Below are 17526 nucleotides of genomic sequence, written 5' to 3'. Positions count from 1 at the left end.
AGAAGTTAAGATGATATTTTGACAAAATTTAATCTATTTGGTATCCTATGGTATGAAATGTTATATATATGCTTAAATATAAAGTGATCCTCCGAAAAGGCAATTCTCCATTTTCCCAATGAGAAAATTTTCCCCTCTTCATTTTTCTTCAGCTCACTTTGAAGTATGAAATTCTAGGGGTATGTATGAAATAAACAAATGACTATTTGTGGTATTTGGTGTTTTATTTTATTAACATATGCATCTTTAAACTTTGTATTTAAAAGATATACAGTAAAACCTTGGATTGCGAGTAGCTTGTTCTGTGAGCGAGCGTTCCACAAGATGAGCAAACATTTCTGATAAATTGTAACTTGATAAACGAGTGATGTCTTGCAATACTAGTGGTACAAGACACCAAATGTCACATGATCACAACTGAGCCAATGGTTCCCCCTCTCTATCTCTCTTGCTGTGGGAGTGGATGATCATCGATGCAATGTCACATTTCCATAAAGTTCTCAAAAGGAGGCAAAAGCAAATGTCATTGGATAGGTTCCTTGTTAAAGTTGCACAAAATGAAAAAGATTACATTGAATTACCAGTAGACAGCAGTGATTCCATTAGTGATAGTGAAAGTCATCCTACACAATAACCCTCCTCCTCTCTCTTGTCTCCCTCACACCAGCCACGAAGGTTTTCAAAGGTAAGTGCAGGTTAATTTGTTTATTTTTCTTTATATTTTGAATTTATTATTTTGTATCATATTACAGTATTGTAATCATTTTTATGTGAATATTTTTGGGTTGTGGAACAATTCATGTGAGTTTCCATGATTTCTTATGAGGAAATTTGCTTTGATATACAAGTGCTTTGGATTACAAGCATGTTTCTGGAATGAATTATGGTTTTACTGTATATGTAAGGAGGGGCATCTGGGTGGCTCAGTCTGTTCAGCATCTGACTTTGGCTCAGGTCATGATTTCATGGTTCGTGGATTCAAGCCCCATATTGGGACCCACTCTTGCACACATGTGCATGCGCACTCTCATAAATAAACATTAAAAAAAGATATATGTAAGGAAAAAATTTAAATACTATATATTAGAAACATTCATTTTTTCCTTCTATACTTATGAAATCATTTTATTTAAAATCTTTAATGCACTTTTTTTAAAGCCTTTTTTTGTTTATTTTAGAAAGAGAGCATGAGTGGGTGAGAGGAGCAGAGAGAGAGAGAGAGAGAGAGAGAGAGAGAGAGAGAATCTCAAGCATGCTCCCTGCTCAGCACGGAGCTCGATGAGGGGCTTGATCACATGACCCTTGGATCATGAGCCGAGCCAAAATCAAGTGTTGGATGCTCAACCAACTGAGTCACCCAGGCACCCCTTTAATGCACTTTTTGATTTTAAAATGCTTATTGTGAAACACACTTACACTTTATATAAAATACATATGCACAGTTTATTTATTTATTTTTAAAATAATCTCTGTGCCCAGTGTGGAACACAAACTCACGATCCTGAGATCAAGAGTCACATGCTCTACTGACTGAGCCAGCTGGGTGCTCTGCATATGTACGGTTTATTTGTTTGTTTATTTATTTAAAATATTTATTATTTTGAGACTAATGGTCTTTGGCTATTAAATGTGTTAATTGAAGTCAGCTGACAGAGTGCCTTTACCATATGCATTTATTAGACTCAAAGATGAGGATTTTCATTGTAAATGCATATTTAAAGAGGAACTTTCAGTCTTTACTGAAAATTATTCATTAAGCCATTTTATATTGTATGGTAAACTGTTACAAGGTAGAATTGTAAAGGCATATGTTTGCAACCGCTAATCTGCTCCAAGTTGTTAAGAACAACATACATATAGCCACCTCTTCTGAGTTAGAGATATCAGATAAAAAGACTCCTTGGCCTATATAGATAAACAAATATTATTAACTAATAGTAAAATCAATTTGGGAGTGGAAGGGCCTTAATGAGAGAAGAACCATACTTGATTAACATAACAAATATGGATGTAGTGAATCTGTGGCTCAAGCCACTTGTCTGTGGCTCAAGACTTTCTTGTCTGAGTTGGCATACTTTATGTTAAACCTAACCTTACAGAAAAATTGAACTTTATGTTCAAATTTGCTTAGAGAGCAAGTAAGAAACAAACAGAATCAAAGGGATACAGGATACTTTACTTCCAGATCAGAAAGAACATATGTATTATCCTGGCAGTGTTTTATTAAAATAAAATCAATGTCCAGTATTTTTTAAAAAAGGAAATAGGAAATGAGACCAGAAAGGAAGCCAGGGACATAGAAGGTCCAACAAGCTAAGATAAGGACTTTGGAAGTTTTGAGCAGGGAAGTTGATACGATCCATGTTTTAAAAAGGTAATACGATGTGCAGGGAATAAATTATAGAGGGATAAGCGTTGCTGCAAAAGTATCAGTTGGTCAAGTGCTTTTCAGACTTTAACTGTGATCTACAATAAAAAAATACATTTTAAGTAGTGACTATATATATATACATATATATATATATATATATGTATATATATATAAATGAAACCACAATATTTGTCTTTAATTACATGTAATGTACTGTGATGTTTGCCATTCTTTTTTTTTTTTTAATTTATTTATTTATTTTGAGAGAGAGACAGCGTGAGTGGGGGAGAGACAGAGAGAGAGGGAAAGGGAAAGGGAGAATTCCAGCAGGCTCCCAGCTGCCAGCAGAGCTTGATATGGGGTCTGAACTCGTGAAACTGTGAGATCATGACCCGAGCTGAAACCAAGAGTCAGATGCTCAACTGACTAAGCCACCCAGGCGCCCCTATATTTGCCATTCTTAACTAATGTCTTCTGTTTGATGACAAAAAGGATAGTTTGTAACTCATTGATTTTATAAGTCATTTAATATATTGCTACTCACAGTTTGATAAATAGTATTAATCCACTAGGATAAAACATTTTTGTACAATGAGAACCTTTGTAGAGACTCATATAAGATGACTTCTGTTTTGAGAAATAAGTTTTAAGGAAAAATCTCACCTTATAATTGGGTGTTTATGGTACTTTGAAAAATCAATAGCATTTTAACTAATAAGAAAATAAAATATTCTATCATAACTATTTACGAGGTAAAAAATATTTAGTAGCAAATTAGCTAAATTTAGTTTCTTTTTTTTTCCTCTTTTTTTGGGAGTGGAGATAGAGTGCGTGCATGTGCACATGGGGGAGGGACAGAGGGAGAGAGAGAGAATCTTAAGCAGGCTCCATGCTCAGTGTGGAGGTGATGCAGGGCTCGGTCTCATGATGGTGAGATCATGAATGAGCTGAAATCAAGAGTCCAATGCTTAACTAACTGAACCACCCAGGTGCCCCTAGCTAGGTTTAGTTTAAATAAGTTACAACATCTTTATGAAAAAAACATGAAATATAGTTGGAAGATACATGTTTGAATAAATGTAGAGATATACCATGTTTGTAAATGGAAAAACTTTCTATCATAACAATATCAAGCTACCTAAAACTAATACATACATCAAATGTGATTCTAGTCATTTTATTTTGTATTTGTAGGAATCTGCATAAAGGGTGTTACATTTTTGTGTATGTTTGAAAATTTTCATAATAAAAAGGTTTATAAGAAGGTATCTTACCTTTTTTTTTTATAACTTCCTTTTTCTCTTAATATTCTTTTTTAAACTTAAATTTTTTTTTAAGTTTATTTCTTTATTTTGAGAGAGAGAGAGAGAGCAGGTGAGCATAGGAGGGGCAGAGAGAGAAAGGGAGAAATCCAAACAGGCTCCGTGCTATCAGCACAGAGCGCGATGAGGGACTCGAACTCAGTAACTTCGGATTTGTTACCTTGTGAGTGATGTTGCACATGTAGCAGCAGGTGTTGCAGGCAAAGTGCTAGCAGCGCTGTCCCTCCTCCGTGATCATCCCATTCCCACAGCTCAGGCAGAAAAGCAGCATGGCAGCCAACTTTCTTATTTCCTTTTATTGTCTAATTTTAGGGATAGAAATAACAGTTTATTCCTGGGTAGGAGAAATAATTCTCAGGATTTTTTTTTTAATATAACAGCCTTAAAGTGTACAGTTCAATGGTTTTTAGTGTATTCACAGAGTTTTGCTTCCATCAGTACTATCAGTTTTATAATATATTTTATAATTCTCAAAAGAAACTTTATTCCCATTAGCAGTTATTCCCCATTCCCTCCTCCACCCAGCCAGGGGAACCGCAAATCTGTCTCTGTGTCTGTGAATTCTCCTATTCTGGACATTTCATGCAAATGAATCATACATTGTATGTATGCCCTTTTGTGACCAGCATCTTTCACTTAGCTAATGTTTTCAAGGTTTATCTGTGTTAAAAAATGTCATCAATATTTCATTCCTTTTATGATCAAATAATATTCCATTGTATAGATACACCCCTTTTGTTTATCTGTTCATTAGTTGCTGAACATTTGGGTTGTTTCTACTTTTTGGCAATTGTGAATAACGGTGTTATGAACATTTGTGTATGAGTTATGCAGGGTAGGAGTGGAATTGCTGGATTATACATTAACTGTTTAATACTTTGAGGAACTGCCAAGATGTTTTCTGCTGTAGTTGCACCATTTTACACTTCCACTAGCAATGTATGAGGCTTCCAGTTTCTCTGCATTCTTGTTAACACTAAAATGTTTACTGTCTTTTCATTTTAGTCATCTTACTTGGTGTCAGTGCCATCCTGTTGTGGTTTTGATTTCTATTTCGCTAGTGACTAATAATGTTGAGTGTTTTTTGCATGTACTTACTGGCCATTTGTATATCTCTTTAGAAATATATTTGAATGTCTAAATCCTTTGCTCATTTTTAATTGAGTTATGTGTCTTTTTATTGTTGAATTGTACGAGTACCACATGTTGCACTGTATTTTTAGAAGTATTTTTATTGCTTTGTTTGCAAGACTAATTTTTTTCTCTTCTTATTGGAAGGTCCTGTCCAAAATACACTGATGTCTTCACAAGTATCAGTGAGCCAAGGATATAATTCTCAGCTTCCAGGATCCTACCCTCATCTAATACCAGCAAAGACTCTGAATCCCGTCTCTGGACAGTCTAACTATGGTGGTTCTCAGACTGTTTCTCCCTTAAGTAATTATCAGGGACCTGGGCAGACTCTTTATAGACCATTTGTGGCTTCTAATCCAGTGACAACTTCACTCCACAGTGGTTCTGTTCCCCGAATGCCACTACCTACTTCTCAGAACGCAGCTGCTACATCAATGCCTTCTGGTAGCTTTCTTCCTGGAGCCAGTGTACAACCACCTTCAAATTGGCAATATAACTATCCATCCACAGGATCCCAGACAGACCATTGTCCTCGTGCATCATCCCAATCTATGACTGGGAATACAAATTTGACAACTCATCAATATGTTTCTTCTGGGGATCCTTCACTTCAAAACAGCTTCATAAAATCAGGTAAAGTTCTTAATAGGAGTGCTTCATATGTAGAAATGGGAAAATTTTGCTTGTTTAGATGTTTTAATTAACATTGCAAGCCCTGAAACCATATGGAGAACTATTGGTTTTTTAAATCATTGTTAATCTTTAAAGAAATTACTTTTCTAAACTTTGAGTTAACTTAAAATCATGGATTTGCTTCCTTCCTTTGAAAGTATGCTCTGTGTTTCTTTCAACCATGATATTTCAGGGAATCAGATATGCATACAGAACCACTTTCTTAAGGACTTGCCATTACTTTTTTTTTTAATGTTTTTATTTATTTTTGAGAGAGAGAGACAGAGTGTGAGCAGGGAAGGGGCAGAGAGAGAGAAGGAGGGAGACCCAGAGCTTGAAGCAGGCTCCAGGCTCTTAGCTGTCAGCACAGAGCCCAATGTGGAACTTGAAACTCACGAGCCGTGAGATCATAACCTGAGCCAAAGTCGGACACTTAACTGACTGAGCCACCCAGGCACTCCATTGCCATTACTTTTATTAACTGGGTTCCATCTTGTAGTGTAGGAAGCTCAATCCCTCTGATCTGTCTTTGGTCTTGATCTGAAGAAGCTTGGATTATCTTTTTGTTGTAGCTTAGATAGTTTTGGTCCCCAGAAACTGTAGTGTCCTGTAGGGGTAGGTGAGAACAGACAGTAGCTTTTCTAGTGAGGAGTGTTATTGAGCAGAACTGCAGTTTTAGAAATCAGTGGGCAGAGATTTATATCTATGTTTTCTTGTAAAAGTTTTATAGTTTTAGTCCTTATATTTAGGTCTTTGATCAATTTGGTAGTTAATTTTTGTGTATGGTGTTAGGTAGGGATTCAACTTCATTCTTGTGCCTCTGGGTTTGCATTTAACCTAGGTCTATTTGATGGAAGGAATGTTGTTTCTTCCAATGAATGTTGTTGGCCCCCTTATTGAAAATCAATTGATCATAAATGTAAAGATTTATTTCTAGACTCTGATTTCTATTCTGTTGATCTATGTCTATCTTTATACCAGTATCAATTTGATTACTATAGTTTTATAGTAAGCCTTGAATTTGGCAGGTATGACTCCTCTAACTTTGCTTTTTTTTTTTTTTAAGACTGTTTTGGCTGTTCTGCATCCCTTGGCATTTCCATAAGAGTTTTAGTATTAGCTTGTCAATTTTTGCAAAAAAGACAGCTGGATTTTTGATAGGGATATCAATAATTACCTTGTATATGTATTTCTGGGTCTGTATACTACATACATTTCATCAGGCTCCTGGAAATATTTTTCTTAGCCTCTCGTCAGTCATCAGCCCCAATGAACTCATTTTGCATTTTGGCCTATCAAGGTTAAAGCTGCTTCTAGGAAATTAGTTTCCTTGTAGAAATCTGATCTGCTGTTAAAACTCAAATCTTTCTGGTTGCTTTTATTCTTACTCATTTGGCACCATAAGTGAGGGTCAGTCACTTGAAATTAATGAATTTTCACCTTATTGATAATTCTAAAAACATTTATTGAATATTTATTATTTTCCAGCACTTTACCAAACTTTTATATGTGGTATCTTATTTAATCTTCACACAGTCTCTTTTACAGATAAGAAATGTGAGGCTTGCATACTTTGCCCAAAGCCACAAGAAAATAGTTTGGGAAGGGATATTGTTTAAAACCTGTTAAAGGGGCACCTGGGTGGCTCAGTCGGTTAACCTTCTGACTTCGGCTCAGGTCATGATCTTGCAGATCATGAGTTTGAGCCCCCTGTCAGGCTCTGTACTGACTGTGTGGAGCCGGCTTGGGGTTCTCTCTCCTCTCTTTGCCCCTTCCCCACTTGCACTCTTGCTCTCAAAATTAATAAATACATTTTTAAAAATTAAAAAAAAAGATAACTTTAAGAGTACGTGTAGCTTTTCATTAAAAAGGACATCAATAATCTGAAATTTTTTTGTCTATAACAGAAGTCCTCAGGTAGAGGGCTACACCACAGATGTGGTGAAGGAGACATAAGCAAGTGTCAAAACTTACGAAGGTTCCCATATAAGAGAAGGAAAATGGGTGTCTGAGTGGCTCAGTCAGTTAAATGTCTGAGTTCTGATTTTGGCTCAGGTCATGATCTTACAGTTCATGAATTCGAACCCCGCATGGGGCTCTGCACTGATAACTTGGAGCCTGCTTGAAATTCTCTCTCTCTCTGCCCCTTCCCTGTTCTCTCTGCCCGTGTTCCCTGTTCCCATGTGCTCTCTTTCTCACAAAATAATAAATAAACTTTATGGGGTGCCAGGGTGGCTCAGTTTGGTTAATAATCCGGCTTTAGCTCAGATCATGATCTCACAGCTCGTGAGTTCGAGCCCCACGTTGGACTTTGTGCTGAGATTCTTTGTCTCCCTCTCACTCTCCTCCTCCCATGCTCATGCTCTGTCTCTCTCTGTCTCTCAAAAATAAATAAAACTTAAAAAAATCAGTAATAATAAATAAATAAACATAAAATTAAATAAATATATATATAAAATGAAAGAAGGATATATAAGCTAAGAATATTAACCTTAAATGTATTACTACTCTTTTTTTTTTTAAGATATTTCTAAAAAATTCCTCATTTTTTACCTTTGTTTTTTCAACACATCATTGGCAATAGGTGCCTGATTATCTGATCTCAAAACTCTGGCTAGGTTATATTGTTTCTAGCCCACATACTAAATTTCTCTGACCTTTTTTTTTCTAATAGGCTGTGTTTTAACATCCTTACATTAACTTTAGGGATCTCAAAGGGCAGGTTTTAAAACTCTAGCTATTAGTGTTACAAATAAGAATTATTCAGTTTGTCAGGCACCTGGATAGCTCAGTCATTTGAGTGTCTGACCCTTGGTTTTGGGTCAGATCATGATCTCATGGTTTGTGGATTCAATCACCACATTAGGCTTTGTGCTCACAGTGTGGGGCCTGCTTGGGGTTCTGTCTCCCTCTCCCCTCCCCAGTGTCAAAATAAATGAATAAACTTTAAAAGAAAAAAATAATTACTCAGTTTTAAGGGCACCTGGCTGGCTCAATCAGTGGAGTATGCAACTCTTATCTCAGGTTTCTGAGTTTGAGCCCCATATTGGGTTTAGAGATTACTTAAAATCTTTAAAAAATTATTCAGCTTGACAAAATATCTGTTTTATGAAATGTAGCATATTGTGGTTTCAATTTTTTTTCCTTAAAGGTATGAAAAATCTCTATGCTTACTAGTATTTTGTTAAACATTAGTTTGTTACCTCTTTGTGGTCAGATATATCATACATTCTTGCTCATGCTGAGTTGGTAGTGTACCTTGTCCTTTTGTTCCTTTGACTTGTCTGTATTGCCTTGGATATGTGTCAGTGTTGCTTTGATAAGGGAGTTATATGGCAGTAATCTTTGTCTTCCCTTGTCAGCAGGGCACTGATTCATCTTGTTGGGGCTACAAGGTTCAATAATACGATCATTTTTCATTTGGCTCTGAAGATTTGAACAATATTGAAGAACCATTGAAAATTTTCATATTTGGGGGCGCCTGGGTGGCTCAATCAGTTAAGTGTCCGACTTTGGCTCAGGTCATGATCTCACATTTGTGGGTTCAAGCCCCTCATTGGGCTCTGTGCTGACAGCTGAGAGCCTGGAGCCTGCTTCGGATTCTGTGTCTTTCTCTCTCTCTCTGCCCCTTCCCTGCTTGTGCTCTCTCTCTGTCTCTGTTTCTCAAAAATGAATACATGTTCAAAATAATTTAAAAAAAAGAATACAAAGAAAATTTTCATATCTGGGTATCTTTATTCTCGTTAAAAAATACAAGGTTTTACAAAATACAGGTAGAATATTAGCAAAAATTTATTACCTATTTCACTTATAAATTCAGAGGATTAAAAAAAGTCCTAGAATGAAAAAATTAAATCATATTCTTACCAGCCATATTTCATCTTCTTTGTAGACTTTGTTCCTCCTCTGGTAAATGAGCAGGTGGGAGCAATGTTGTTGACTTGAATGAACAGGTGGTATGAGTTTTGGAACTTTAAAAACAAAATTTTTTTTAACGTTTATTTATTTTTGAGACAGAGAGAGACAGAACATGAACAGGGGAGGGTCAGAGAGAGAGGGAGACACAGAATCTGAAACAGGCTCCAGGCTCTGAGCTGTCAGCAACATAGCCTGACCCGGGGCTCGAACTCACGGACCGCGAGATCATGACCTGAGCCGAAGTTGGACGCTTAACCAACTGAGCCACCCAGGCGCCCCATGGAACTTTTGATATCATGGAGAAGAGTTTCCCCAAAAGTAACTGACAGTGTTTTTACACTTATCAAAACTTACTGTCCTGATAGAAAACTGGTAAAATCAAGGCAGGGAGATACAAGGAGATACAAGAACAAATACCATGTTATTCTTAGTTTTGTTTGATGAGTACTTTTTTCTTTTTTTTAATGTTTTTATTTATTTTTGAGACAGAGAGAGACAAAACCTGGATGGGTGAGGGACAGAGTGAGAGGGAGACACAGAATCCGAAGCAGGCTTCAGGCTCTGAGCTGTCAGCACAGAGTCTGACATGGGAACTCGCAAACTGTGAGATCATGACCTGAGCTGAAGCTGGACACTTAACCGACTGAGGCACCCAGGTGGCCCTAGTTTGATGAGTACTTTTAAACCTCTTGGATTTTAGTGTTTTATAAAGCATATACATAAACTTTGTATCGTTTCCTGATTTTTAAGCCTACGGAATGTTCTTAATACAGTATATTTCAACCATCATTGAAACTAAACTACTTTTTTAAAAATATATATTTATTTTGAGAGAGAGAGGGAGAGAAAGAGCAGAGAAGAGTTAGAGAGAAGGAAAGAGAGAATCCTAAGCAGTCTCCATGCTGTCAGTGTGGGACTCGATCCGAGTGAACTGTGAGATCATTACCTTAGCCAGAATCAAGAGTCAGACGCTCAACTGACTGAGCCACCCGGGTGCCCCAAAAGCAAACTACTTATTATTATTATTAGCTAAACATTGAACAAGGTACAAATTTGTAATCCCATTCTGAAAGGTTATGGCCCAATTAAAATGAAGCAAAATGAAATAAAACTTGCAGAATTTAGAATAACCACAATAGTTTATAGTTTTAGAAAGCTGTCAACCTAATTGAATTAACTGAATGGCCTATATTAATAGGTTATTAATAAAATTTCATTCATGTTAATTTCTATCAGAATGTTTGACATGACCTTGTTGAAGCTCTATGACCAGGTTATAAAAAATTAAACAGGGCATTGAAGTGATTTGATGCTAATTTTATATTTATACTACTTTAATAATTGATAAATTAAGAAGCATGTGAAAGAGACTTGGAAATGTGTAAAGCATGCATATAAATTAAGAATTCATAAGCCTGAGCAGGTAACCTATTTCTGGTAATTTGGTACTGATTTTAATTAAAATGTAAATTTAGAAGTTACTCAAATTTGGTAAAAGGCTGTTTTGCCCTTTTTCTTAAGTACGTAAGTGACTTGTGAAAAAACAATATTTCTATAGGTTCTGCACCCCCCTTAGTGAATCCACCTCTGCCTACCACTTTTCAACCAGGAGCTCCTCTTGGGCCCCCTCCAACTGGAGGACCACCCCCATTGAGGGTGCTCACTCCTCAGAAATCATCACATAGAGGTGTACCCCAGCCCTCATTTAATTCAGCTGTCAACCAAGAAGGTAAGCAAGGCAAACCAAGTCAAGTCCTAAAGTTTTGACTTAGGTTGGAAGGGTGAATGTTTTTTTGAATTCTGTGCATTCAGATAATATTTTTTCCAGAAAATCTAGTTGTTTTGGTTAGGGACGGCCTTCAGGAATTTAGGGTTTAAAAAGGGCTCCTTAGAATTCTACTACCCTGTGCTGGGCTGTTGCCTAGCATTTGAGAACCACTGCTGTTAACCTTTTTGTTGCCATGCAGATTTTAATAATCATGGCTAAAAAGTTAGGTGCCTTTTGGAAGAGGAAGGCGAGAAGAGAACTTTCACTTTTCTGGGCATGGTGTTAGAATGATTCTTTTAATATATTGGCTTTTTTCCATGGAAGCAGTATTTTGATTTCTGCTATTAAGTATTAACAAATATTTATGAACCTAAATAAAAAGTAAAATATGCAAGCATTTTGAAGTTTTATATAAATAGTAAAGTGTTTTAAAGCATTGTTTTCAGTTATTAGTTTAAACAATATATTTTGGCAAGTAAGAAAATTGATTTTAGCAATAACCTAACCATTAATAGCAACATGTGGAAATAGGAAAACAAGAAGAGGGGAATAATTGTTGACTATACCCGACTACTGAATACAATTAATGTTATCATTTTTGTTTTTTCTTGTAGCATTTCCTTTTTTATTACTATAGGTAGGGAAAAGACTGACCTGTGAATATTTTGAAAAGAATAGTGTTAACAATGAGTAACAAAATGATAATGTCCCACTGTTTGCCTCATTATAACTTTTAAAATTGAGCTACAATAAATATTTAAAATTTTAACCAACTAAAAATATGCCAAATGTTTTTGTTTATTTTTACAAACACTTTTCCCAAGGTTTTCAGTATCAACTCATGGCTAAACTCATGGTGGCCTTCAGAACTGGAAAGAAGTTAACTAATTTTATTGAAACTATTAAACTTAACTATCTGGTGTTAAAATGATTATTAAAGTTAGCACCTTTGTACTTAGAAGCTAGAGGTTGATACTATTCATTAATTTTAGCTTCTTCTATACCTGAGTTAGAGTTCATAAATAGCAGAGGCACCTAGAAATAGATTTTAATTCTTCATAAGCAGATGTCCCTGGCATTTATCTTTTAAGTCTTTAAACTGGGGGGCGGGGAGGGACAAACTAAGATTTTTATTTTATTTTAGTGATTGTTCTCTAGACTAAAGCATTCATTCTTTAAATTAATTTATGTCACCTTGAAATTAATTCTAGATTCCATTTTGTTCCATACTTTGAAAAAAAAAAAGGTTTTTTATCCTCCTAATTTAAATTTTCTTTGAATAGTATTGATTTGGGTGATTTTTTTTCAGTGTGTACTGCTCTTTAGAGGTTTTTAATGCTGCTCTTGACTTCTGAAATCTCAGATAGTATATAATTTTATAACGTGCACAAAGGACCATTCATTTTAGAAGTTCATAAAAGTATTTGAAACTTAGATGTTCTGTATATTTAAAAACTTGCATTATATGAAATTTTTATTTCAACATTTGACATTTTTCCTGGGCTGTGGACTAAAGTATTTGGAAAGTTACCTTAAATTTCAGATACCAGCTCAAATTTTTCAGAAATTGTAATGATTGTTCTAGTTTGAATATTATTAATAAACTTCCTTTTTTAGGTATTACACCAAATACCAATAATGGATCTATGGTGGTTCACAATAGTTATGATGAAATTGAAGGCGGTGGCTTTTCAGGTGAGATGCTATGAAAGTTGTTTTTGTTTTGTTTTCCTTTGCTTTGCTTTGTTTTTTTTTTGTTTTAGTATGTGTTCATTATAGGAAACAGTGGAGAAAACTTGATAATCATGTCACACAACAGTACCTCATGTTAGCATTTTTGGTCTCCATACCTTTAGATTTTTTGTTAGTTTTTTTTTCCTTTCAGAATTGGGATCATGGGCTTTATTATTATGTTACAGCTATAGAGTATTTGTATCAATTAGATCTACTCAAATGTATTTAACCAGTTTAACATTTAATATCTTTTCATTGAAATTGTTTTGAATTAGAATTTTAGTCTGAATATAAAGTTTTGGAAATGATACGGAAGTAAATTAATCATACCAAGCTTATATAGTCTACATTAACTTGATTTTAATCATTGCAGTTGCTTTGTTAGCAGTGTTTGTTAGCAATGTTTATTTGTTTTACTTTGCAAAATTGATGGATGAAAGTATTAAATTACCCAGTGGATTTTAGAGTTATAATTCAGTGGGTGGATGTGTGTATTTAAAGTATTCTGGAATATAAAACAGAACTTAAAAGTTACCTTGTTTCTAGCAACACCACAGCATACTAATAAGAATCCCACAATGAACCGAAGTGTTGGGTATTCATATCCCTCCTTACCACCTGGTTATCAGAACACAGCACCACCTAGTACAACTGCAATGCCACCTTCTTCCTTGAATTACCCAAGTGGGCCACAGGGCTTTAATCAGGTAAACTTTTTGGTGTTTTGTTTTTGCTTTTGTTTTTGTTTTTACCATTTTTCCATCTTTTGATTTAAATTGTGTAGACATAAAAAAGTTTTGGGAAGGTGTAATGAATATTTTAACCAATTGGAATAATGGATATTTCATAAGACTCATGTTATATTATATATTTCCAGAACCAAAATATTGACCAGGGAATCTAGATTATAGTTTTGTTATTTAGAGTGAAATTAAGTAACCAAGTCCTTATACACTTCTGTTTTCAACTGAAGACATTATAAAGGCTGTTTACTTTGAAATTATATTATCTTTAGACTCCCTTAGGTGCTAATCATTTAACTACAAGCATGAGTGGATTAAGTCTCCATCCAGAAGGGCTAAGAGTTATCAATCTTCTTCAAGAAAGAAACATGCTTCCATCAACACCTTTGCAGCCTCCTGTTCCAAATTTGCATGAAGATATCCAGAAACTCAATTGTAACCCAGAGTAAGGCTTCAGATAGCATTTCTTATTAAATATGACATTTATTCTAGAAGTTTAAGATTTTTTTGGAGTTTCATGTATTATAAACATTGTATAAATGTTAATTTTTGAAAATAGTTTTGCATACAGAAAAAACCTTAGGAAATTGCTTACTTTAATTGATATCTGAAATGTTCTAACTCAAGAAATGGAGTTGTAACTTACAAGCTGATTACTGCTCTTATCTGCTCTACTGGGACTCTGATACTCATTATCATTGTGGTGAACAAGTCCAAAGTATGGGGATTTGATTCTACATAATCCTTCATTTGCTCTCATCTTAAATTGTTTTTTTATAGCAAACAGAATTATGATACTCTTTTCTCCCTTCAAATGGATCATTAGTTTAAATGTATATGGTAACAATTTTCTGATAAATTGAATTTTGTTATTTCTATTATTTTTTTTATTTAAGGTGTTTTTATTAAAGCCTAGGGCCAGGACTCATGGACAGAAAGAGCTGCCGAAATTTGTCATATTAAAAAAATTTTTTTAATGTATTTATTTTTGAGAGAGAGTAAGAGAGTGCATGCGTGCACACACATGGGAGGGGCAGAGAGAGAGGGAGACACAGAATCCAAAGCAGGCTCCAGGCCCTGAGTTGTCAGCACAGAGCCTGGTTCTGGGCTCAAATCCACAGACTGTGAGAGCACGACCTGAGCGGAAGTTAGACGTGTAATCGACTGAGCCACCCAGGCACCCCACGAATTTTTTTTTTTTTTTTAATTTATTCACGTTTGAGAGACAGAGAGACAGAGCACAAGTGGGGGAGGGGCAGAGAGAGAGGGAGACACAGAATCCGAAGCAGGCTCCAGGCTCTGAGCTATGAGCACAGAGCCCAATGCGGGGCTCGAACTCACGAACCGCGAGATCATGACCCCAGCTGAAGTCAGAGGCTTAACCGACTGAGCCACCCAGGCGCCCCAAATTTTGTTATTTTTAAATAGTCTTTTTAGAACGTTCAACAAAACAGGTCTTTTCAGTAATAAATTTAAGTTTGCATTTGCATATTTGGGTCATCACCTTGTAATTCCAGTGTAATATAGATTTATATAAAGGAAAATAAGTCATCTGTTAGTCTGAACTGTCTTATGCACAAGCCAAGCCAAAAAGAGACTTTATTTTAGTTATATAATAGTTGTAATTTTCTACCCTCTCTTTCTGAATAGGACTTAAATATTTAAATGGGACAACATTTGAGAGGACCTATTGAAGTGTTTTTTGTAATTTGATCCAGTGTTAAATGTACCTTTTGGAGTTGTTTTTTTTTTGTCCAAAAATAATCATAACAACAACTGACACATGATTTTTACTTTGATACAGGTTATTTCGATGCACGCTGACTAGCATTCCTCAGACTCAGGCCTTATTGAATAAAGCCAAACTTCCTTTGGGACTGCTGCTTCATCCTTTCAAAGACCTAGTGGTATGTTTCACTAGTGAAAGTAAATGTTTTATGGGAAATTAACTTGATGGTGAGGAATTTTCTACAGTAATGCAAGAATCACTTGTAGAATTTATTTGAGCTATCTTTAGGAATTTGACCACTGACAGGTTCTTTTATTTGTAATTCAACCAGCACTTTTATTACCAAACACTTGAAAATGAGGTAAAATAAGTTGAATTTTAAAAAAAATTCAAGAGGAACTGAATAGAAGTACTAAAAGAAAATAAATAAATCAACCATGCTATTTTAAAAAGTTGTAAATTATTTGTCCATTTAAAATATTTTACCCAGTCTTTCAGTTCTGCCATTCTGGGAGTAAATTTGTTACTTGAGGAAGCTGTTCCCTCTGCTAAAAGGGAAAAACAAAGATGTCCACTTTTATCCTAAGGCTCTGAGACCTTGACATATGGACCTTGACGTTTTTCAGAGGATTAATACATAAGTGAAGTAACTTTCCCAAAACAAACTTATATTCAGGCTTTAGAACTTTTAATATGTAGGATAAACTTTAAATAGGAGCATAATTGGAGAGTTTGAGTATTTAAATATAATTTACTCTTACCTTACTTTGTCACAGTAATTTTATGAGAACTTGGTAAGCCTCTTAATGTAATATGAAGAAATCCTAATAATTTCCTTGGTCATTTCATTGATCTTAGAATGTTGATCCTTGCTTTACCATCCATGTGAAAAATACACTGGGTATTTACTATGTTTGATTTATAATATAAATACCTAATGAGAAAATAAATACTTAAAAATTTTTTTAATGTTTATATATTTTTGAGAGAGAGAGAGACAGAGAGCAAGCAGGGGAGGGGCAGAGGGAGAACAGGAGACACAGAATCTGATGCAGGCTCCAGACTTCAGGCTCTGAGCTGTCAGCACAGAGCCTGACATGGGGCTTAAACTCACCAGCTGCGACATTATGACCTGATGATGCTTAACTGCCTGAGCCATCCAGACACCCCAAAATAAATACTTGTTAAAGGCAGAATTTAATGAGAATGCTGCTGGAGCAAAACAGTAGTTTTTAAAATTAGTACATTTCATCTACATAATTTTTTGTGTGGCAGTTTGAATACTTCTTTTTACCTTTGTTTTTTTCTCCAAAATTATAGTATTCCAGAAGTTACCTGGAAGGTATGGATTAATGTTTGGCCTTTAGACGTAATGATCACTCCCTTTAAAAAATTTGTTTTGTTTTTCTAGCAATTGCCTGTGGTTACCTCCAGTACAATTGTGAGATGCCGCTCATGCAGGACGTACATCAACCCTTTTGTCAGCTTTCTTGATCAAAGGAGATGGAAGTGTAACTTATGTTACCGAGTCAATGATGGTATGTTCTGGTTTTTTTTTTTTGAAACTTTTTCAAATTTCTCCTTGCATTGTAGGGAAAGCCAATAAGACAAATGTAAAGTTAAAAAAAAAACAAAAACACAACCCCAAACCCTTCTTACTTACCTGTAATCCTTCCACTCAGAGATAACTTCCATTAACTTTTTTCTGTGCATTTATACTTATATATAAAAAATTGTATACTTTTTGAACAAAAAGTGTGATAATATTCTGATACTTTTTTTTTACATTTATTATATTGGGTATATAATAAATGGCATATTTCATGGTATTTTAAGCCTATAATTTAAGAAATATTTTTATTTAGAAACTGTCCCATGCCTTTTCTCTAGGGTGAAAGAAATAAGTCCACAGAATAGCTGCCATTAGCTTCATTCACTGCAATCAGGAGGGAGGTGGGCAGTGCTAGAAGGTTAGTTGAATGTAGTTTTTACAGTAATTGAGGAAGAGGAGATCTCTTTCAGAAGCTGTTTACAGTTTATATTTAAGGAATTTCATCTAACCAGTAACATTTTATTAGGATTAGAGAAGGAAAAGGGTATGCTGCTATCCACATTGAAAATTAGGTCTCTGGTGT

The 17526-nt window shown here is 35.1% G+C and overlaps 1 protein-coding gene across 3 annotated transcripts in view; it reads left to right on the top strand.

Annotated features, from left to right (window-relative positions):
• Positions 1-17526, top strand: part of SEC24A (SEC24 homolog A, COPII coat complex component) — a 71855-nt gene that overhangs the window by 16337 nt on the left and 37992 nt on the right. The window contains exons 2-9 of one of the 3 annotated variants that reach the window (XM_058736197.1): positions 668-685; positions 4972-5460; positions 10976-11146; positions 12803-12880; positions 13466-13626; positions 13935-14107; positions 15467-15569; positions 16803-16929. In XM_058736197.1, the coding sequence (XP_058592180.1) occupies positions 668-685; positions 4972-5460; positions 10976-11146; positions 12803-12880; positions 13466-13626; positions 13935-14107; positions 15467-15569; positions 16803-16929 (1320 nt within the window). The remainder of the gene's footprint in view (positions 1-667; positions 686-4971; positions 5461-10975; positions 11147-12802; positions 12881-13465; positions 13627-13934; positions 14108-15466; positions 15570-16802; positions 16930-17526) is intronic. The other 2 variants (XM_058736215.1, XM_058736208.1) reach the window with 2 other exon arrangements.

Source organism: Neofelis nebulosa, chromosome 1 (assembly GCF_028018385.1).
Source record: "Neofelis nebulosa isolate mNeoNeb1 chromosome 1, mNeoNeb1.pri, whole genome shotgun sequence".
Taxonomy (NCBI): domain Eukaryota; kingdom Metazoa; phylum Chordata; class Mammalia; order Carnivora; family Felidae; genus Neofelis; species Neofelis nebulosa.
The sequence above is the reverse complement of the archived record's forward strand: the minus strand, read 5'-3'. Positions and strand labels throughout refer to the sequence as shown.